At 47.0% G+C, this 22,838-nt stretch overlaps 1 protein-coding gene across 18 annotated transcripts in view; it reads right to left on the bottom strand.

The window, feature by feature from the left end:
- The window catches only part of ZFHX3 (zinc finger homeobox 3), a 1,205,541-nt gene that overhangs the window by 181,643 nt on the left and 1,001,060 nt on the right, over window positions 1–22,838 (bottom strand). For all 18 annotated transcript variants that reach the window (XM_039503280.1, XM_039503282.1, XM_039503284.1 and 15 more), the window contains 2 exons: window positions 9,381–12,139; window positions 4,409–4,905 (listed from right to left, as the gene is read on the bottom strand). In XM_039503280.1, the coding sequence (XP_039359214.1) occupies window positions 4,409–4,905; window positions 9,381–12,093 (3,210 nt within the window). In that variant the 5' untranslated portion in view covers window positions 12,094–12,139. The remainder of the gene's footprint in view (window positions 1–4,408; window positions 4,906–9,380; window positions 12,140–22,838) is intronic.

Here is a 22,838-nt window from a genome sequence, read left to right as displayed (position 1 = left end):
GATTTTTCATGGCAAAAACACTGACCAGAAAACGAGCTGTAACAAGCCAGTGGCTGTTACATGATGCAGTGCACTGGTATTAAGCCATCTCCATGCTTCCCTTGTAGGGAGCTGCACTTCAGGGACTGTACATTAGCTTGGCTGTCTTAGGCAAGTGCCTGAACATCTGTAGGGATCACAGAGAAACAAGGTGATGCATAAACTATATACTTTGTTTCAGGACGGAAGAAGCGGGGGGGGGGGGGGGTTGCAGGGCACAGAGAGTTCCTTTTAAATTGTAGAGTTTTACAGCCTTCCATCCCATACCCTTCCCACTACTATCCCAGCTACTTGTCCAGTGATACCGTAGAGATGATATGATAATTAACAGAGTTGAAGGCATTTGGTTTTCATCAGATTAAAAACCTCAAAAAAGCATAAGAGGGGAGGCCACAAGCTGCTCCACAGAACCTCTATGAAGGAAGCAAATGAGGTTTCTCCAAATAATCACCTTCCTCCCCAGGACTCCTGCAAAGAAACACAACACAGGGGAATCCAAGTAGGAGCTGGGATGGAAAAGTGGTGCCCAGGCGTTGGGCTCTGTCCGTGTGACACAAAACACTGTCAGCTGGCCGTTTAGAACGCCCCTCTCTCTGTAAAGCCAGTTCATCTATTCACCATACCAAGCCCTCCCCAAGATCTCCAGTATCCTTTTGAGCTGTCCCCAAATGCCCCTCTTGTCCTGGATAAAGTGGCATTATCCCATGAATCAGGGAATGCATCTCCCATTGCCAGATGAGATACCATCCTCCCTACATTTCACAGGAAAGCCAAATCTGAATGACTTTTGCCAACCTAGTCTGAATTGGAACTCGGTTTATGATTTACAGGTTAAGAAGTTTCTCTGTCTGCATACTGTCTCAAGATCAGAAAGACAATGTAAATCTCAGAGCACTGAAGGAAAAGGAGTATTATGGCTCCCACGTTACAGAGATAGGAAGGGACCTGCCCCAGCTAACGGAGCAAGTCAGTGCCAGACCCTGGAATGAATCCCCGTCTCTTGGCTCCCAGCCCCATGCTTTTCCTCTAGACCACACTGCCTCAACCAGAATGGAAATATTTCATCTCCTGAACCAGCATGTCCACCTCATTCCACTTAGAGCTGAAATCAGTATTTATGATACTAGTGGCACTTTCTGGGTAACTTGTCTGGCAGTATGAAAATATACTGACTAAAGGACATGAGAGCACAAGCAGTAGTGAGAGACAAACGCTGTTTTCCTCTGGGCTCCCAGGATTTCAGCACAAGTCCTGGTTTGACAACTTGGGGGGGGGTGGGGGGGGGAGAAGAGAGTGGGGAAAGGTTGTCAGATCACTCCGTGTTTATCAGTGAGAGAAACTCCAACACAAAAACCCCCACCAAAGAATCCTCCCCCTTATAAACCAATGCTGTGTAAGAGGGAACTGAGCTTAAGACATCCTGAAATACTGGGACCTTGGAAAGAGGTTGTGTTAAAATTCCAAGCAGTCTCACTCCATCCTCACCAGAAAGCACCGGATGCATGGCAGGGGAGGACTCACAGGCTCGTCATGCTGCTGACTAACGAGGTCTCAGGATCACATTTTCCAGCTCCGCCACTTGCTGCTGAAGTGGCTCTTGGGCAACCCAAGTGGCCAACAACATGATTTAAAGGAAAACGGCCAAGAGGCAGAGTAAGGAGGATTGTGCACGGTAAGCTTCGTGCGCTCTCTCACCCAGGCAGCATCTGGAGAGGATTTTCTCCAGCAGACAGGGAAGAACTCGATTACATCCAGTTAACTGTGCTCTAAACTGATTATGCATGTGCCAGGCTAATGGATTACATTAGCAAGAGGAAAAATAACATCCAATCAATCTCAATTTACTGCAGACCACACCAAGGGCTGAGAGAAGAGAAGAGAAACTGGTCCACGAACTGCCCCCACTCCCACTCCACCCATCAGCTATCACAGCTCCATGGCACTAAAACCACACTGAAGAATGGAAACCCTGAGCTGAGGACACCTCAGTGAACAACTGTGTCTATCTACAGCCAATTTCTTCCATGAAAATTAACACCGAATCCATCAATGCGCTGGGCTAAAACTCTCTGGGAACCTCTCCTTTCATTGGATAGCACAATGGTAACTAATTAAGAAGAGCAACATGACTTATACGATTTACAATGGAAGTGGTTGGGGTACCAATGCAATGAATTTCATACAAGCATTTCATGGAATGTGTGGCTACACTAGCAGACATTTACACCTATGCCAAACTGGTAGGTGCCCGTGTTTGGTATTTTGATACCAAGGTAGTTCCTGCTCTCTCTTGCTTGAATGTTTCACTGCAACTCTCACCTCAAAGAGGAACGAGATTTTAAAATCGTGACTAAGTGCTCAGGGCTGAATCTACCGAGTGTCCCTGAGAACGAATTCCTTCGCCTGACTGGGGAAGGCCTTTCACAAGCCTCCAATATATTGTTTTAGAAAACTGTTCCCTGCACCATCTCTTCATTTATCATTTTCCTGTTTTGGCAGGAATCGGGGAGGGAAGGACGAAGCCAGTGCCCCAATCTGCTTTCTCACCAGGGAGCACAACAGAGCCAGAGAGTCTGAACCAAGAAATTTTGCAGCCTGTCACCATTGTCTTGTCCTCACACAACAAACAACAACAACAAATCAAATCTAAAGACTATTACAAGTTGAAATCATGATGCTTGGTACAGGAGTTTTAATTCTGAAGATAGACCACTTTATTTAGATGTCCTCTCCTAGCCCCCGAGAGATCTCTCCTGCTCCCACTTTCACTGCAAATTCCCTCTCATACATATCCCAGCTTCTTTGACTTTACTAAAATTGGATACTTGAAAGCAGAGAAATAGGAGTGAACTTAGTCATCTTCAGAGCCGAGCTGCGCCATTCCACTGATAACAGCGAAGTTCAGAGGAGCCCTGGTCACATCCACTGGCCTGCGGCCCCGGGAGCTTCCTCAGGGCATGAGTCTCCAGCTGTTCAAGCCGAAGCTCAACTATTCATCCCTCCTATCGCTTTCCCCTCTCCCCCTGAAATTGCTGGAGTAATCCATTTCCTGGATCAACGCCCTATGTTAAAAACCGCACATTTCCTCCTTAGGCGAGGGGGATTGACACAGGGAGAGATGCAAAGTTTTGAACTCACCTGATATGGGAGAGTTACACTCAGACAGCGAAAAGGCACGGCAGGGTTAGGAAATGAAATAAACAGGGTACAAACGAGACCGCCTAGTCTAATCCAAAACTGTAGATCCCTTTAGGGTTACAGGGAGAGGAGAGGAAAGGAAAAGACAGACAGAATATGAAATTGAGCAAAATGAGAAGCCAGCGAGGAACAGAGCATGTGTAAGTGAGTAGAAGGTATGCGAAGTGAGGCTGCTTAGATTTATGGCGATTTGTACCTGATTGTTCATACTAAAGCCATTATGGGATGATTAGAGAAAAAGGTGAAGCTTTAAGTCCAGTGAAAATCAATAAAAACGTCTGGAGCAATTCTGCTGCGTGAGTGAAAGGACTATTTACTGTATCCGGAGCTCCTCTTGGGTTACAGCCTACAGGGTTCAGGGGGGCGGGGCGGGAGAAGAGAGAGAAATGAGGCAGGAAAGGAAAAGATGGTTACAGAAGGGCCAGAAAACTGGAGGCAAGAGGGAAAAAAAAAGGACAAAACTCAAAGATAACAGTCATGGAGCAACGTGTAACGTGGAAGGTGAATAGTAACGAAAGGCTGTGACGTATCATCCTAGGGCAGCTGTCAGTTTGACCATGCCTCAGTCAACTACATGTACATAGCAACAGAATTTGTTCTCGCTCCTTTCCAGCGATCTCAAGCAGTGGTTCAGTAGCACATCCTCAGCACTCCCAAATGCACAGGGCACTGGCAGCTTCTTTGACACTCCCCACATGCATTCTAGCATGAGCACGCTGCCTGGAGTTCCTGCTTGGATGGGAGTAGCTTTTTGAATGTGGTTTGCAAGGATGAGCAACCTGACATAAGGCAAACCCTAGCTAGCAGAATCCCTTCCGAGATTAGCAGTGAGAAACCATTTGTTGGGATGCAATTTTTAGACAGGACCGATGATTTTGGATGTGCAACGGGACACACCTTAAAGGGATCTAATTTTCAGAGGACAGGTGCTCAGCCCCTCAAGCTGGGCACCCAACAGTCACTATCACTTTTGAAAAGTTTGGCCTAAGGCTTTTGGAGCCCAAAAGAGTTGCTAGCAAAGTGCAAGCCGAGGAGGTGTGTGATCCCAGTGAGCCTGCGGCCAAGCCCCACAGAGGTACTACACTGAGTGGGTTTAAAATCCCACTCTCACCGTAGCTCCGAATTGACAATCGGGTCCCCTACAAGGAAGATAAGTGCAATCAAGCCTCACCTTGTACAGCTTCAGGCTGGCCTCATGCCTGGAGTTAACTGTGTGCAGACGCAGCTTCTCCAGACTGTTGGTGTAGTAGTCACAGGCATTGCACTTCAGATGCACGGGATTCCCGATGGCCACACATTTCAGCCTCCACTCATTGGCCTTGCCACCCTCCTTGATGTGCGCTACTAGCTGGTACTTCTGCACGTGCTTATCAGTTTTGCAGTGGAGCTGGAAGTTTGCCTTGAGCTGCGTGTTGTAGCGGCACAACTTGCACTGGTATGAGTCCCCCATCACTGCCTTCCACTCATCCTCCGGTAGGCTGCGCTCCACATTCATGTGCAGCCCCAGCATGTCCAGGTTGTCTGTAGTGTACTTGTTGCACACAGCACACTGGAAGAGCTTCAGTGATGGGTCATTTGTTTGTGTGAAGCTCTCACCCAGGTTCATTAGCTCCTCGGACACCAGCTGCCCGCCCCCCAGCCGCATGTCCAAGGGGATCTCTCCACCCACTGCACAAAGGAGAGAGAAAAATACAAGTCAGAAAAGCTGGATCCTGTACCTCCCACGACAGGAGCACAGCAGAACATTCACTCCCCCAGCATGCCCCATAATATGCCCACCAGGTCATGGGTCAGAAGCAAAACACAGCAGGACTTCTCACTCCTTGCCCAGGCCCCTGCACTGCTGGTATCCCGGGCCAGGCCCAAAAGTGCCATCTGCCTGGTTCTACAGCCATTGGGCCCGGAGCACAACAGTCCCTTGTTGCCCAGCCCAATATCTGATGGCCCTTGGGCCAGGAGCACAGCAGGTCCTTGCCAGCCAGAGAGAAAATAAATGCGAGTCCCCAACACATTTTAGGAGGTGAAAAGTCTCCACTGTGCTGCTCTGTGAACAACTATATGACACTCTCCCACTTGCAGACTATCACCTATGTGGTCACCTCTCAGGAATCGGACAGTTCTCTTCACGCAGGTAAGGACACAGGGAAGAGACAAGAAAGGTCACCCCTGGGACATCCAAACCCAGCCCCTGCTGAATAAGAGACTCTCTGGCCATGGTGCACAGCAGCACAAGCAGTGTGATTAGGAAGTTATGCTGCAGCAGCACCAAAAGTAATTCATTTCTGCAACTAGCAAGAGCTGCCAGCTGCAGCTCCCTAAAAGTGCCATGCTCTTAGCAGGAAGCCTCGACACTTGTCTGAAACAAAAATTCAGAATGCTAGATACATTCGCGGAAAGTCCTGGCCGGGGGGAAATCTTATGGCCAAGGAAAGGATGATGGCTAATAACTGGGGAAGTACAAGTATGCGTATGTGTGTCAGGGAAAAAGTCAGCAGGAAGCATGTTCTCTCTCTCGCTCTGTCATAGCCCCGCTCTTCAAATTATCACTGACCCAGCTAAACCAAGAGCTGACCTCCATTCACTTAGAGTAAATTAATACAGCAAGCTCTTATTTATATCGTTAGAAAGGCTTGAGGATGTGGAAGGAGGGAAGACTCCTCTCCATTACCTGGGATCTCATGCTGAAGCAAATAGCCCAACCACCAGCCTCCATGGAGGGGCTCTGCTACTCTTTCCTCCCCCCACACTTCAGCTAGTTTTGGTTTGAATTTTTTTCCCCCTTCAACAATTAAGCCTGTCTGCGCACCAGCTCGGTCTAAGGGGTTATTTTTAAGTCTGATTAGCCTTCAAGTCTAGACCTAATCAAAAGAGGGAGATTTTAATGGTTTTCTTTTCTATGCTATCAGTCATTTGCTGAGGAACAGCCAGCATCGGGAGAGGTCTCAATTTGCTGAGCAGGCGTGCAACCTGTGCAGAATTCAGAAATCTGCACAAACCTTTTCTAAGACAAGTGCTCCTGGATGGCTGAGGTTAGTTTTCAATGCACTGTGTGTGCTGCCTCTCTTCCCTGCAGAGATGCATGGCCATAATGATGGTTATGTCTCTAGTCAGGGAAGAGCAATGAAGCCTTTAGTTCCATCTGGCTGCAAGGCACAGGTAACTGGAGCAGGCGTCCCATGCCCATGAGCACACACAGTGCTCACAGAGAGGAGACAAGGCTAATGAGGGAAAGTCCAGCTTGCTGGCACATGGCCACTCCTTTCCATGTGCCAGGGCTCGCATGGATTAGGGGCCTTTCCTCTATCTAGGTACGTTTTTCATCCCCACCACTGTACTGTCTGATCATCTACTCCAGGCTAGGCAACCTATGGCACAGGTGCCAAAGGCGGCACACGAGCTGATTTTCAGTGGCACCCACACTGCCCGGGTCCTGGCCACCGGTCTCTGCATTTTAATTTAATTTTAAATGAAGCTTCTTAAACATTTTAAAAACCTTATGTACTTTACATACAATAGTTTAGTTATATATTATAGACTTACAGAAAGAGACCTTCTAAAAAGGTTAAAATGTATTACTAGCATGCAAAACCTTAAATTAGAGTGAATAAATGAAGACTCGGCGCACCACTTCTGAAAGGCTGCCAACCCATGATCTACTCCCTCTCCTGCCAGGGCAGTATTGTGCACCCAAAGGCACTTGCTACTGCACAAGCCACTAATTTTTAGTGTCCCAAACAACTAGGCTTCCTCCGCTTCCCCTGGGAGATTTTTCCACAACCTACCTTTGCCATCCCCAGTCAGGCCATTTTTCCTGACATGCAACCTAGCCTCTCTCTTCTGAGCTAGTCCATCCCAACCACACTCCACAATGAGGAATGCTGAACGGAAATGGAGTCCCCAGAATAGCTAATGTTCTGCTCAAACCTACAAGCCCTAGGCAGGTGTGGGATTCAGTGGAAAAAAAAGGAACAAAGCACCTCCTACCTACCAAAACAATGACTATGAATGTGTTTATAAGCAGCAAATAAAAAAAAGAAGGGAGAGATGACTAAGGAAGTGAGGGGGAAGGGTCTTAAAAGGCATCCATGCAGAACAAAGCCACTCTAATAGACCCAAAGTAAAAGATTTATCCTAAAAGCTAGAATTGTGTCCAGTGCTTATTGGCAAGGCAGGGACTCTGCCCTGCAACTCCTAGCTCAAGATTTGTAGCCAGGATTCCTAATGCCATAAAGTGCACAAGTCACAAATCACTTCCCGAACAAGCTTAGACTCATTCAAGATGCTCATATTCAGCTGGAGTCACTCAACAGTACAACACCAGCTAGGTTACTCCCACTTCCTCTCAGGAACATTTCCCTAGAGCTTAAGGTAGGCAGGGCTGGGGACTTTGACAGAGGTATGTCTCAGGAAACCCTAAACATGTTGACTCCCCATAATGTTGACAATGTCAACAAGCTACATTATAAATGTTTTTATATAGTTTCTACTGGCAACCTGGAACGATTAAAAAAAGTCACAGCAAAGACAAGACCATTGCCACCTTCCGCAAGGACACAAGCTGGGACAAGAGATACGTGGAAGAAAACTGTAATTACTTTTTGTTTGTAGTGCCTTCCATTCCTCAGTTTTCCTTTTCTTTTCCTTTTTGATGTTCTGTGTTCTTTCCCCTCTCTCAAACAAACAGAGGCTTTGAAAATTTAAGATGAAGCCCCTCTGTGCGGCAATAAGCTAAATTGCTACAAAGGTACAGGAAAAAGATGCTTGAGTCTTGGGAACCCAAAACATAGTGCCTTAGGAGTAACAGTCTTAGACCAAGATAGCCTGTCCAATCTCAATGGATGAATAAAATTACAAATGACAGAGTTCAGGTCAGAGGAATGTAGGATAAAGTAGGTGCTCTCCTTGTATATGTAATTTCTGAAAGCAGTGTCAAATAATTGTGGTTATAGTGAACTGGGGTGCAGAGAAAGGGTTATTTCAGCTGGTAAATGCTACAGAACCTTGCCAGAGCTGATCTGGTAGAGTTCTACTATGCTTCACTGTTTCATATTGGATTGGCAATAGGAAGCTCAAATACACATGGATGGATGCATGCTGGGTGTACTATAGCAAGGATTCCTGTAGGTGAAGATACAGTTGTGTCCTTTAACTGACTATAGCAGCGTATCAGACTTTCAAGAGGAGATTTAGCCCATCATTCCAAATTCTAACTTTATTCTTAGATAGTAAATTCCTTGGGGCAAGGACTGTGCCTTTACTGACAATTGTGATGCCAACATGCATTCATAGATGTATAATAAAGTCTTGTTTTCAGGTAATAAAGTGCCATTAATATGCCTGCTCACAGAACATGCTGTGTGGATGACAAACCCCCTTCAAAATAAACAGATCAGCTCCCTTCCCTACAGCAGCCAACCTTTGTCCAACCCTTCCTATCCTAACAGCTCTCGGCGTTCAAGCTTTGAGTTTCAGGTCTCAAACCAGCATCCATTGCAATCATCTCTACTCACCCCCTTCACCAAGCAAATATCACTCATTCTACAAGCATCTATCACGACTGTCAATCACGTTTATCCTGACCTACCAATTGTCAATATATTTCACTTCTCCAGATCCAGATCCCCATAACAAACATCTACCCTCACTAATACAATGTAACTTCCAAGCATCAGACCTTCCCCTCTCTCATTAAACCCCCCTTCAATAGTATGCTCCACCCTCTCCAAACTAAGGAGGGAGTCGAAGGTGCCTTTGCTGCAGGTACTGGAGAGCCCGTAACAATCCAATCAGCGATGTTCACCCACTGCCTCCTCTCTCAGTGGCTTCACTGTTTCCCTATTCAATTTAGCCACAGAGTTTCATGAAATTCACAAGAAATACATAGGAACACAAGGGGGTGCCAAGATTTTCTGAAGAAAAGAAAACATTAGGATGAGAATGGAGGAGAGTCTCTATCCCTTCCGTGGTTCACCAAACGATGTATGTATTGCATGGAAGGCTATAGATATTTCAGAATAGGATTGGAGAAAGGATTGGGATGGACAGCACCTCATCCACCCACAGGGCCTAGTGGCAAAAAGAAAATCCCTCTCCCCCCACACAGACATGACAGCAGCAAAACCAGGAAAACACTTCAACCTCACCTAGAGATGGAGCCATAGTTGCCATAGGATTGGTGGGATCGAGTTGGTATCCACCCATCATGAACTGGGCATCAGAGGAAGTGCTGTCCATCTTCAGGTTGGGTAGATTCATGTTTTGTGCCAGGTAGTACTGGTACAGCTCAGCCTCGGCTGGGGAGGGCAGGCTTCCAAGGCCCAAATGTCGGTTGTGTTGGATTTGGGTCATATTCTGCTGAAGCAGCATCATATTGTGCATATGCTTCTCACTGGTCATGTGAATGCGAAGGTTCCTAGCTACATTGGTTTCGTAGTCACACACCTCACACCGCCAGGTTGGTTTGGTTTTTGGTTTGGTGGGTGAGGGGGCCCCACAGGTGCTACCAATGTTTGCTGCCGCAGCGGCTGCCGCTGCCGCAGCTGCTGCCGCTGCCCCAGCAGTGTGACTGAAGACTTGCTCTCCCCCTCCATTCTGCAGGTTTTGCATGTTGTTGAGATGCTTGTCGGACTGCATATGAATACTGAGGTTGCCTTTGGTAGTAGTGGAGTAGTTACAGACCTCACAGCGAAAAGGCTTGTAACCACAAGTGTAGCTCTCGCCCCGTGCCAACCGGGGGTGTGGCTGCCCACTCTTGCAGTACACACATGAGCCACCTGGCTCGGGGTGCTTCTCCTTCATGTGTGCCTCAAGTGTCTGCTGGTATTTGTAGTGCCAATTGCACTTGGGACACTTGAGTGTCTTACACGAGTTGCGAGAATGCATCATGGTCATGTGGCCGCCTAGTGATCGTGAGGAGCCCAGGACGGTGTCACACTTTGGGCACTCCACGCCACTCCCCGAGGGGCACTCCCCACCCCCAAGCTCGCAGAGGGGACCAGCATGCTGGTGATGGGAGAGGTAGCTCCCATCCTCACCCTCTGCACTCTCATTTGGTTCTGGTGCTGTGGCATTGTCTTTATTGGCACTTTCATCGATGAAGTCCAACCTCCTGCTGCCCTCTGCCACGCTGGCTCCACCGCCCTCATTGTTAAAGCTTAAACGACTCCTCCTGTTTGCACCATCAAAGACAAAGGAAGAAGCAGAATTAGAACTAGAAGAAACTGTGCCCCTTGACAGGGTCTGGAGCACGTTAGGCATTAAGGGAGAGTTAGAAATGCTTTGGTTTGAGAGAGCAGGGTCCTTTTTGCTGCTGCTACCTGCCACAGCCCCAGACTCTTCATGGGGCCTATCTTCCAATTCATCCTCCAACTCGCTTGGAAACAGCCCTTTGCAATCCTCATCGTCGTCGTCTTCCTCCTCCTCCTCCTCTTCCTCCTCCTCTTCTTCCTCCTCCACATCCTCCTCTTCTTCGTCCTCCACCTCCTCAGCTGGCTCTGCCTTTTCCGAGAGGCTATCCTGGTCACCCATTTCTTGCTTCTCACTATCTGCTGCCCCAGTGTCTTTTCCCTCTGAGGATTTGGTAGGACTGGAAGCCAGCGGGCCCAGGGGGACTGAGGTAATTGGGGTTTTCAGAGCCGAGCTGGTCAGCCCACCAAGGTTCAAGAGGGCACCAGGCGCCAAGATGCCTGATGGTGGCTGCTCTGCTCCACTGGCAGTGCCAGTCTGGAGAGCCTCTTCCCCTTCCATTCGAATGCCACTGAATTTACCGTAAAAGCTGTGTCCAGGGCCTATGAGGTTAGCTGCAGAAACTAAAGGGTGTTGAAAGTTTTTGTTTTTTGGTTCCAGAAAACTTACAAGGGGTTCCTTGTCTTTGCCTATCCCTTGGATGATAGCGGAGATGTTCTTATTGCTAAGAATTTTCCGCTCCTCCTCACTCAGTGTCATTCGATGGTCATGCACTGCATGGGTCACAAATGAGCGGACATACCCAAAGGAGAGCTTGCACAAGAAACACATCAGTATGGGCTTCCTCTTCCCATAGAGCACAAAGCCATCAAATTTGGACAGGTCCACATTGTTGGGAACATCTTTGGATACACAGGAGCTTTTGGCAGAACCGTCGCTGTTCAGGTAATCCTTGTTGCTTTTGTGTCGCACATCAAAAACACGGAAGCTGTGCAAGACGGGGCTGATGCCCGTCAGGGCTGAGGTATTCGGGAAGGACTGGTCTGAGCCCTCAAACCATTTCCCGAAGGATGAGGCTATGTGGAAAGTATTAATGATCTGTGGGTACACAGGTGCAGCAGAGGAGGGTTCTCCTTGTTTGCCCCCAGCATTGGGTAGAGAGTTCATAACGAACGAAGGGAGAGCCCCACTGCCACTGCCACAGGCTCCCCCACTTTGGATCAACTGGTTGATGCTTTCAACAATATACGCGGAGCCATCTGGCTGGTAGACTATTTCTCCAGCAAGGTTCTCCACGTCACTCTCCTCGTCCCCCTCCTCACTGGTATCGCTCCCACTTTCCTCCCTCAGTGGAAGAGGTGGGTGGGCACTGGGGCAATGGTGCTCCATATAGGTCTGTAAACTGGCGAAGGAGGCCAAGCATTCGTTGCAGCTGACCTCTTTGCTAGTGGACTCAGTGTTGGGGCCAGCTGAGTTGGTGCTGTCTGGAATGCGCTCATGAAAGGGGACCCTCAGGCTGTCTAGGGCCCCGTGGTTTTCGGTTGTGGACTGCTCCATGCTACTGGGTTTGTCAGGGAGGTGGGTGCTGTTGAGTTCAGTCCATTGCTGGTGCTGAGGGATGCCACACCCATTGTCCTTCCCAGAGATGACAGGCGAGTCACAGCCTTCCATGGTAAGGCCTGCATGGAGCTTTCATTGCACCCACTACGGCTTGGACCTAAAGGCAAAGAGAGAGGGGGGAGACAGAAAGAAAGAGAAAGGCGAATAAGTTAGAGAAGGCACACACCGCGTTTCCACACAGCAGTCACTATAATGCACACAGTCCATTTCATCCTAGAGCAGCCAAAGCCCTGGAGGGGAGATAGCGTCCCACTAATAAGCTTCTGAAATGCAAGACCTAACCCAAGGTAACGAGGATAACACAAAGAGACTGAAGCCAGGGAGATCGACCGTGCTGGGGGCTGAAAGAGCACTAAAGCCAGCTCCTCACTGGAGGAAGAAAAGGTGGCCTCGCCCCTCTTTTGCTACTCAGTGATGGAGGTAGAAAAAGGAAGAGTCAAGACTGAGGCACTGGGCGTGGCCAGGGTGCAGTGACCCCACCAAAGACTAGTAACTGCACTGTATTCCTAAGAAGCTTAGGATCTTTTTAAAAATGATGCAATTTAAGCTGATTTTAAAGTAGAAAAGCCTTTGAGTGGAAACCGAATTAAGAAGCTACAATGAAATAATGTAAGTAACTGCTGCAACATTAAACCTCTATGGAGAATGTGCTACGGAGGCCCTCCCACTCTCCTTACTACCAGGGGAATTAATACACTTTCCTAGCACACACGTACAGAGCAAGTGACTCCTGAACTTGGATCCTGCCATTTCAAGGCACATTCTTCTGTTAAAAGTCCTGGGAATAGAGAACATTGCTGTACCCTTCACACATCCATCTTTGTCATGGACCACCAAGACCTGGACCAACTCCCAAGGTCCCCAAACTCACAGGACATTGCACTCAGAGATTTAACGACTTGGATATCTAGGCAGTTAAATTCGCCCAAGCACATCGCAGAGAGGATATGAAATTATTTAAGAATGTAGAAATTGCCAAACCAGATCAAATCAAGGGCCCATTTTAACCAGTATCCTGTGTCAGGAGCCAGTTTCAGAGGCTTCAGAGGAGGCAAGAAACCCCATAGTGCACAACCTGCTCATGGGTAAAGTTGCTTTCCAACCCATGTGTGAATGGTTGGCTATGCCCTGAAGCATGAGAGTTTACACCTCTCCCATTTTTTTCTACTGTCTAATATAACTAGATGTCCTCATCAGCTGCAAGTGTCTAATCCTTTTTTAATCCTATTAAGACCTTGATCTCAGTGATATTCTGTGGCAATGAGTTCTACAGGTTAATCGTGCATTATTTAAAAACATCATTTCCCTTTATTGCTTTAAATACATATTACCTTCCAATTCCACTGGACATCCCCTTGTTCTTGCATTGTAAAACAAAGAATGGAAAGACTAAACGACCTCTAGGCCATGCAAACAGTAAATGATGGGACGAAGAGCAAGAGATGGAACTGAAAGATGGTACAGAACATCTTTTCCCCAGACAAATGGATTGATTTAAAAAAAAAAAAAAAACCACCACCACCCCTCCCAACACACACACACACACACACACTTGATGAACGACAGAGCAGATGCAATACCTTTGGATTTCTGTTTTATACTTCTTTACAAAATGTATTCCTCTCAGTTTGAACTGAACTGTGACATGAACTGAAAATCGGTTAAAAGAGCCAGCAGAAGTGAAAGTGATGGCTGGTCCCAACTTTTCCCTCAAGTTCATTTCAACTGTCCTTTCTGAAACTGACAGAAGTCTAACCTCAACATGGCAAACCCAGCTATGGGCAACTCAGGCGTAAGTCTGTGAACAAAGGAAAGGACACACACACATTGTATCTAAGGAGAAGACGAGCCAAATGCTGTGCCTCGCACGAAGCACTACAGCATTTCACCAGAGTTAGCTGTGGGCAAATCTTGCGATCCCTTCACCCTACTGTGGCTCTGTTTGAAGCCATTCAGCATTACAGAGCACTGTGCGTGCTGGGCACGTATCTGCACATGGATAACGAGTCCTAGGGTCATCCTACAATGCTCTTGCCCAGCCCTGTGTCACACCTGCTCCAGGGCTCACTAGAGGTCCCTAGTTCTATCTATACCCACCTCTCGTTCAAACACATGGCTTTAACTATCATCCTCATGCCGATGACTCTCAGATTTACCTTGCCACTTCGGACAAGTCTCCTGTCCAAGCTAAAATTTCTTCCCGTCAGACACCCCTTTGTTGATGTCCAGCTAGCACTCAATTCTACATGACCTGCCCATCCCAACTCCTATCAGTCACCACCCCCACCATCCTCCTCACCACTCAGGCCCATAATCTCTACTTCTCTCTCTCTGGGCCCACACATTCAAGCCGTGTAAATCCTACCACTTTTTCCTGCTCAACAGCTCTATGAGTCAGCTTTTCCCTCTAGCTATGAAACTCATCCAAGCCCACAGCATCTCATGTCTTTACTGTTACAACCATCTCTTTGCTGTTCTTAATGCCATCAAATCTATTCAAAATGCTGTTGGAGAAATCACCTTCCTGGCTTGTCATTTCAGCCATGTTACCCTACTCAGGGCCACCCAGAGGATTCAGGGGGCCTGGGGCAAAGTGGGGGAGGGGACATAAAAAAGGCACTACCCGCTGCGGCGCTTGTACTCACCAGGCAGTGCTCCGAGTCTGCGGCGGCACTGAAGGACCCGCTCCAGAAATGCTGCCAAAGACCCGGAGCGACTGAAGGGCCCCCCACCACAAAAGTGCCACCGGGTGAGTAAAAATTAAAAAGGTGCCTCTATCCAGGGAAGGGATTCTCAGCCAGGGCTCGCAGGGCCCGGGGCAAGTTGCCCACTTCTCCCCCCCACCTTTGGGCAGCCCTGACCCTACTACATCCCTTTGCATCCTGGCACAGGCCCCATTCCCCATTATATCAAACCAAGTACTTAGCTGGACATTTAAGGTCCTTCATGGACTACCGCCCTTCCTACTTTTCATCTTGTATGCTACTGAGCCATCAACCCCCATCCCTGGGCCAAAGCTGCCAGCCACAATTGCCAATCTGCCAATTTTTCAAACAAGCATCTTGGTGCTCTCTCCCATGGTGCCACTTTTTCCTGGGAGACGCTCCCTGTAAAAATCCACAGTAGCAGTATGTTATCCTCGGACTTTCCTTGAAATCCACCTATGACACGATACCTACAAACACCTGAAGATAGCAGTGCAGCTGGTGTCCAGTGGCTGCTGCATGCAACACGAATCCTGTCTCACTATTACCTCACCTTCCCACAATCTGCTGCATCCACCGGTTGTGTCTTGTCTGATAAGCCCTTTGGGGCAGAGTGCGCCTTTGATATGTATGTACACACAGTGCCTAGCACAACAAGGCCCTGGTCCTGGATCAGAGCCGCTAGGCATGACCACAAGGCCAACAGCCACCAACAACTAACAACCGACTGCCAATCAGCAGGACCTTGCTGCAAATCACGACAAGCCGGTTTTGGTTACGTACATAGAGGCATCGCCACACGGATGGAGGAGGCAGGAATTCCTTTCTGTAGAGCTCTGGAGCAACTGCAATGGACATACAGAAGTCATTGCTAAGCACCTCATTACCACAATGAGCACAGAAACCAGAGCTCAGAAACCTCATCTAGAACACGCTTAAGCCAATGCAGGGATTGTTCCTGCAGTGCTACTGAACTGTCCAGACTAGTTGTGAATGTCCCCAGTACTGAGTTTCCCGGACTTTCCCTGGGAGATTTCTTCAAACCCTAATACATCTTTGTCAGGAATTCGTGTGATATTCAGCCTAAGTTTTCCATTTCTTAATTTTATACTTTAGTCTTAATTAGGTCTCTGAGTCAATCCAAGTAACGCATGTATACCTACATCATTTTTAAAATAACCTTTCCTCATAAATCATTTCTTACAGCTCCCTGGTCATTTTGGTTGCTATTCTCTGAACTCCCTCCAGTTGATCTGTAACTTTCTTCTTAGGAGGTGCCAAAAAAAACCCGAACAATACTCCAGGTTTGGTCACCCCACCCAGACCAGTTGAGAGGAATCATCACCTCACTGATCCATAGAGATGATGCTTTTGTACATACAAGCCAACATTGCACTTGCCTTTTTTGCAGCCCTGTTACTTTACAAACTCCAGCAGAATTAGCTGTCCACCACCAACTCTGGGTCTCTTTCAATACAACTAATCCGTAATATTTTATTATATGCTTTGAAAATGTAAAATACTTTATTAACTGCTAACTATCATGATCTGAATTTGTAAATTTATCTGACCCAAGGATTGAACCTAGTAGCTATGGTTAAAGACACCTGCGTTGCGACATTCTTCCAAAGCTGTATGCCCTGAAATTTAAAAGAATACTGTAAAAAAACCAGAACCAAACCACCCCTTTCAGTAACTGGGCCCTATTGAGCACGTACTATGTTTAATTGTAACACCATCAAATACATAACAAATGAAGTTTCCATTTAATAAATTTTTAAATGTTACTTATGGGGGTTGGTGACATAGGAGAAAAAATATTGGCTACATGTGCAATTTGACAAATTTCACTGAGTTGAATGTTTGCCAAGAAGTGTCTGACCAGCTACGGAGCTAGCTGAATGCCACAAAAAGTGGTTCTTGAATAAATTACTTGACTATAACAAAGTTACTTGAGTAATGTATCACTTGGCAAATTTGTTATACCTGCTCTTTCTTCCTGGCTTCACTCTTCACCCATATTTATTTGTCTTTCCTATAATGGATCATGGTGGATATTTTCCTGATTTGCCATCTATGCTATTTCTTCTTTCCCTTCTCTCTCTCTCCCATGTTATTGTATTTCCCTCTCCCTATGTAGTTCTCGTCTACCTTCAATATATTATCACTTTCTCCTCTCTCATTACATATACATATGTACACACATGCATGCACTCTACTTTCTTCTGAGCTATCCCCTCAATCTCTCCAGTCTACTCCATTCACACCAATCCCACAGGTAAAATTTACAATTTCTGTGACGCTATGTCCAGTACAAAATTTGCAAGTAGTAAACTGGCAAGAAAGCTGATAAGCCTCTCCAAGTGAGAAGCCAATTCTCTCACATCCCAACCTGCTGGGATTCTTTTCAGGGTGCTATTCCTGGACCCTGTTTGTGAGTTCCATCTTTTTCTGCGCCTCTGGCTAGCAGTTTGATCACTTACGCTACTCAAAGCTCTCAGGCTGGTGAAAAAAAGCGAGACTCTAAACCAGGCCTGCAAAACGTACGGCTCACTGTGCGGCCCGCGGGGGGATTCTAAATCCCGCACACACGGCACTCTGTGGGCAGCCCAGAGCCCTTTGAATCCCGGCCGCGGCTCCAGCTGCCGGGCTGGGGCTGGGATTTAAAGGGCTCGGGCTCCCCTCAGCGGCAGGAGCTCTGGGCCCTTTAAATTCTTGCCCCAGCCCCGCAAAGCTCCAGGTTCCCCCAGCCCTGACGAAGCACGAAAGCTCATGCTCCAATACGTCTGTTAGTCTATAAGGTGCCACAGGACTCTTTGCTGCTTATACAAACAAGTGTTCATTCCCATTAACACAGTATTACTTTGTTAAACAAAAATCAAAGTAATCGGGACAGAACTAAAATAAGAAAATGCAATTGGCTTCTCAAGAAATAGTTAAAGCCAAGAAATAGGGCCACTCAAAATTCTAGACTATTTCTGGGAATGCGTCTGATTGGCTGGAAGAAGCCTGATTGACAGTTCGGGCCAAAAAGGTTAGCAGGGCCAATGGGGTGGGAGGGTTAACAGCCTGATTGTAAAATCAATGTCGTAAATGCTTGGTAAGTTACAGAAACATGCGGGAAGAGGAGGCCGCGATTGATAAAGGACTGCGGCTTTGATGCTGCACTGGGGACTTGTTTATTGACAGGCAAGCCAATCTCCTCTCCAAGCCAGGCCAGGCCAGAGAAACCTGCAAGCATTTACCAATTAATTGGTGGGCTTTTCTGCCTCTGTGTTGCTCTAACAACCCTCCCCCACTCAGCCAGTTAACTGGCTCAGGAGATGCTGCTTTAAGAATCTTCTTGCTTTTGTCTTTGATTTTCTGAATCTCAGAAGGCTGCTAGTGAGAAACTCCTGAGCCAGAATGCCCTGAATGCACTATTTCCATTGGCCCCTGGACAGGTTTCTGTCCTCTCTGCTCTGTGACTGGGAGCTTTCTTGCCCATTCCGTTCAGCCCCAAGAACAGACCTACTTTCCTGGGATGGGGCCAAGAAAGAAGAGGTACAGACAGCTGATCATTCCCATTCATATACAAACGGCAGATTTCAGCTATTTCCATGATTTGCATGTTTAAAGCAAACTAGATTCTAATGGGGAGATGGTCACACTAGTTCAGTATTAGTGCCTTGGGGCTTCTTCCAAACCCATCTCCCATCCCGACTGACCAGGAACAGGGGCAACAAGATGTAGGAGAATTGCCTGAGCCCTCCTGCACAAGCATCTTTTGTACACTTCCTCATTCTCTTACAATTCTCTCTTTCCTCTTCTTTGCTGTTTATCAGCCAGTCAATAAGGAAACCTCGGTCTTACTTAAGGAGGTAGAAGTCAACTCGTCAAGTCGATCAGCGCTGTCTGTAAACACGGGTTCCCATAAAATCAATGATCTTCAGTTCAAGAAAGAGAACAGTGTGAGAACCCAAAGACCACCTGTGCTTCCACACCCTGCATAGTTAATTGAAGGAAACACCTCTTGTTCAATCCCTCCTCTAGTCTCTTCTCCCACCTTTGTTACACAACCCCCACAACTATCCTTCAGGCATTTGTCAGTCTCAGCTCTGTCAGCTATAGCCCTTTAGTCTAATCCAGTAGTTCCCAAACTTTAACAACCTGTGAACTCCTTTCACTGAAATGTCAAATCTCATGAACCCTCTCCTAAAAATGAATATTTCCAGGGATTTTATCCTTTACCAGAGTATAAATTATAAAAGCAGTGGTCATGGAAATATAAAATTTGTTTTTATGACATGCTTATTACACACTATTATTCATTATTATTTAGCATTACAGTATTTTTATTACATTATGAAAATGGCAACACTCTTCCAAAATCTCACTTTCGTAGCTTGTATCACTTTGAATAAGACTGTTATAAGACAAGGCTCCTATGTTTCATCAAGGAGTATCAGATGTGAAACAGCAGGAAGGTATTTAAGAAGCCAACTCAAAGAGTTCCTCTTACACAAGCATTCAGGTCTTTAGCAGTCCAGACAAACGACACACATTACAACAAAGCTTAAACTTGTTCTTCATAATAATTTTAAAAACAAGACTAACTGCCTATTTAATTTTAAAAACAGAAAAAATATCCACCTCCCTTTCCATTTCTTATAAGGAGTCTTGAAGTTTATATCTCCTCAGTGTGACAGACATGCTTGCTTTGATCTGCTTAGCTCTTGGAAGTCCAGGGGCTCCCTAGGGACAGCTCCGTCTGCCACTAGGGAATTCCCCCCCCCAAAGAACCCCCTGTAACATTTCACAAACCCCCAGGGGTTCACAAACCCCAGTTTGGGAACCACTGGTCTAATCCTTCCCCAGTCCCTACATTTTTCCTTTTAAATCTCTGCATCTCAAGGCCTCCCAGAACACTGTCTGGGCATATTTGGTGATTAGATGATGAGGAATTATAGGCCAGTATCTTCAGCCGCAGGAACAGCCATGTCTTCTTACCAGGATTAAACCACATTCAGGGGTGTGAAGCAATAAATTACCACTAAAAATATTCCTAATAGTTTCACCAAGGGCCTCCACTAATCACAAGAGTTCCTTTTGCAGCCACTTGCCTGTCCAGAACATGACTGAAGTCAATCCCAGCTTCTCACTGGGTGATCTCCTACAGCATTCACTCCCCCGAACCCTATCCCCCTGTTCCAATATTTCCAGTGCTAGCAGCTGGTCTGAAGCCAGCTTCCCTCACTGTGCTTCAGCAAAGAGCTGACCTCTGGGGGCAGGCTCTGATCTACAACAGCCTACCTCCTTCCCTACCCCCTTAAAGAGCTGAGGCTGCTGCCGTCATGAAAGGCAGAGAATGGAGAGCAGGAGAGAGTTCCTGCTGTTGCCCAAGCTTCCAGAGAATTAAATATGAACAGCCGTGCTGTGTAATTTTAAATTGTTAATTAGCACAGGGTTAATTAGGCGGCCCTTTCACAAGAGGCTGTTTGGCAGTAAACCAAGACTGGAAGCGATGAGAAAGGAGGAAAACAAAAGAAGACAGTGAGAAACTGTTCCCTCTGCTAACGATCCACACATGGCACCCCAAAAAGGGGGAGCAACATCGAGTGAGAGACAGGCAGCCACTTGCCACTGCTGGCCATGGCCCTCTGGCAGCCACCCTGAGGTGCAGACTGCCCAGGTCAGTGTTCTGGAGAGGAAAGAGCTCGACTACCAGAAGCCCAGCTCCTTCACGGCTTGCCCCAGCCAGCCAGCAGCAGGGCCTCACATTGGGTTAGGTGTGAGCCCTGGTTTCAGTGAGGACGTGACTCCTGGCAAACATTTCTGTAGGCGGCAGCAGCAGCTCGAGTGTTCCCCATTGTGGGAAGTTATGTAAGAAAGGCTTTAACTTTGTAAATATGCACCTAGGCCTTCTGATCCACAGCCACCGTACGAATCAATAGTGTAAGTGCATACTGCACCACCTCCTGCATTAGTACCCTGCCTTCAACACTCAGTGGGCAGCTGGACTACAGCGCTGTGACCCCAACCTAGGGGAACTCTGGAACTGCACGGAAGCTTATCCCTGTCTCCTCCTTCCAAGGTGGCTTGCTGAAGTGCATGGAAAGGAGGATAGAGCAAGACAAGTGGTCTAGTGTATAGGTTATTGGAGTAGCTCCTGCTGACACTGGAATTCGTTTTTATCACACCTATTCAGCTGATTGAGCTTATTCCTAGATTCACAGATTCCAAGGCCAGAAGGGACCATTGTGATCATCTTGTCTGACCTCCTGTGTAACACAGGCCAGAGACCTGCCCCCGCAATAATTCCTGCAACAGCTCTTTTACAAGAACATCCAATCTTGATTTTAAAATGGTCGGTGACGGAGAAGCCACCATGCCCCTTGGTGAATTGTTCCAATGGCTCTCACTATTAAAAATTGACACTTTATTTCCAGTCTGAATTGTTCTAACTTCAACTTCAGTTACTAGAAGCTGGGGTTGGTAGGGAAGGGCAAGATCTCAGATAAGGCCCCCTGGTTATCAGGACTACTTAGGGATGACGTAGTCTACTCAGCCCCTCCCAGACCCATCCTTCTTCCCCCATAGCTGACGCTTTTCCAGCCTCTTTTGCAGAGGCTAAAAGGGAACACCCTCCATTTTCTCATTTGTGTAAATATGCAAATCCCAAAGCACAAGAGGGGCCTCCTGAGGATGACCCAGAAGCAGCTCCTCCACAGAGCAGTCTAACATTTATTTAGCCCCCTAGGACTGGCTGCATTCACATAGCTTGATTCTCCGGCTAATTGGAAATCTAGTGGGGAGAGAGACAGACAGACAGAGACAGAGAGAAACCAATTATCATGGCCCCAGCAGACTCTGGAGCACTGACCCTTTCTGCACTCCCATGACAGATAGGGCAACTTCCAGCAATACCTCTGGGTGACACCGTTGTATTAAGTGTGTTAATGGTTTTTGTATCATTGTGAGCTACGGTGTATATGCATTCCGGGGGGGGGGGGGGAAGGTTACCACAGCTCCTCCAGGAAGTGAAAACAGGAGGGGATGATCAAGGCAAATCACTCAGGTTATAACACCTCCAGAGAGGTACTACCTCCTATGGAGCCTCAGGTATTCTGGTTCAAACTGGATTCTCCAGAGACCAACAGACAAAGAAAAGCCATTTGGATAAACAGCTAAGCTTAACTGGCTCGGGTCTTTGTTCGCATTCTGGATCTAACATGGATGAACTTGTAACCATGGGGAAAAGCCAGTTGTGGGTTTTGACAGACTAACATCTATCAGAGCCCTAGGCTGGAACCAGGGGGTGACCTCAAGTAAGCTTTTTAGCATGTGTAGAGGTTATTTTATTGTTTTAATACGTTTGCTCTGTATTGCTTTTACCTTTAGAATAAGTGTGTGCTTGCTTAGAAAGAGCTGCATGATAACACTGAGCATAGCCCTCAGAGAGAAAGCAAAGTACAGGCAGCAGTCTGGCTTGCTGGGGATAGCAGTGTAGGCAGGCAGCTGCGCAGCCTTAAAATCCCTTGTCAGGAGGGAGTGAGAGGTGGTCCTCTGCCCACAAGTAACCGCTGGGAGCCTGCACGTGGGTGCCCTCGAGGGAGGAGAAATACAGGTTCACATTCACACACCGTTCAGCACCACGTGTGCTTTGTTACAGGGATACCAAAACCCTGTACTGCTCATTAACACTGGCCTCATGTATCAGTGAGTCACAGATTTCCATGTAGGTTAACTGGATAAAGCTGGATGCTATTGCATACCAGGTAAAGTAGGTGATGGGAAATATAGGTTTGGAAAATTATCAGCTTTTCAGAGTACCCAGAATACACAGCACAACCATCTATAATAAAAAGTGTGAAATCTGTTAATTATAGGGAGTGCTGGAAACAAACCCTATATTTAGGTTGCTTAATACTTACATTATAAAAAAATCTTGCAACTTTTTTTGAGGCGCTCTAAACACCTCTACTGTTTGCAGCACACCTTTGAAGTTTGCATGTGGAAAGCCCTTAGGCCAGAGAAGTGCCTTTTCTTTGTCCCAGGAAATGCTGTTCACGTTGTGCTGAGGTGAATGGTTAAAAATCCCCAATTCCCCTT

This window comes from Mauremys reevesii, linkage group 16 (assembly GCF_016161935.1).
Source record: "Mauremys reevesii isolate NIE-2019 linkage group 16, ASM1616193v1, whole genome shotgun sequence".
Taxonomy (NCBI): domain Eukaryota; kingdom Metazoa; phylum Chordata; order Testudines; family Geoemydidae; genus Mauremys; species Mauremys reevesii.
This window is presented reverse-complemented; position numbering and strand designations above follow the sequence as displayed.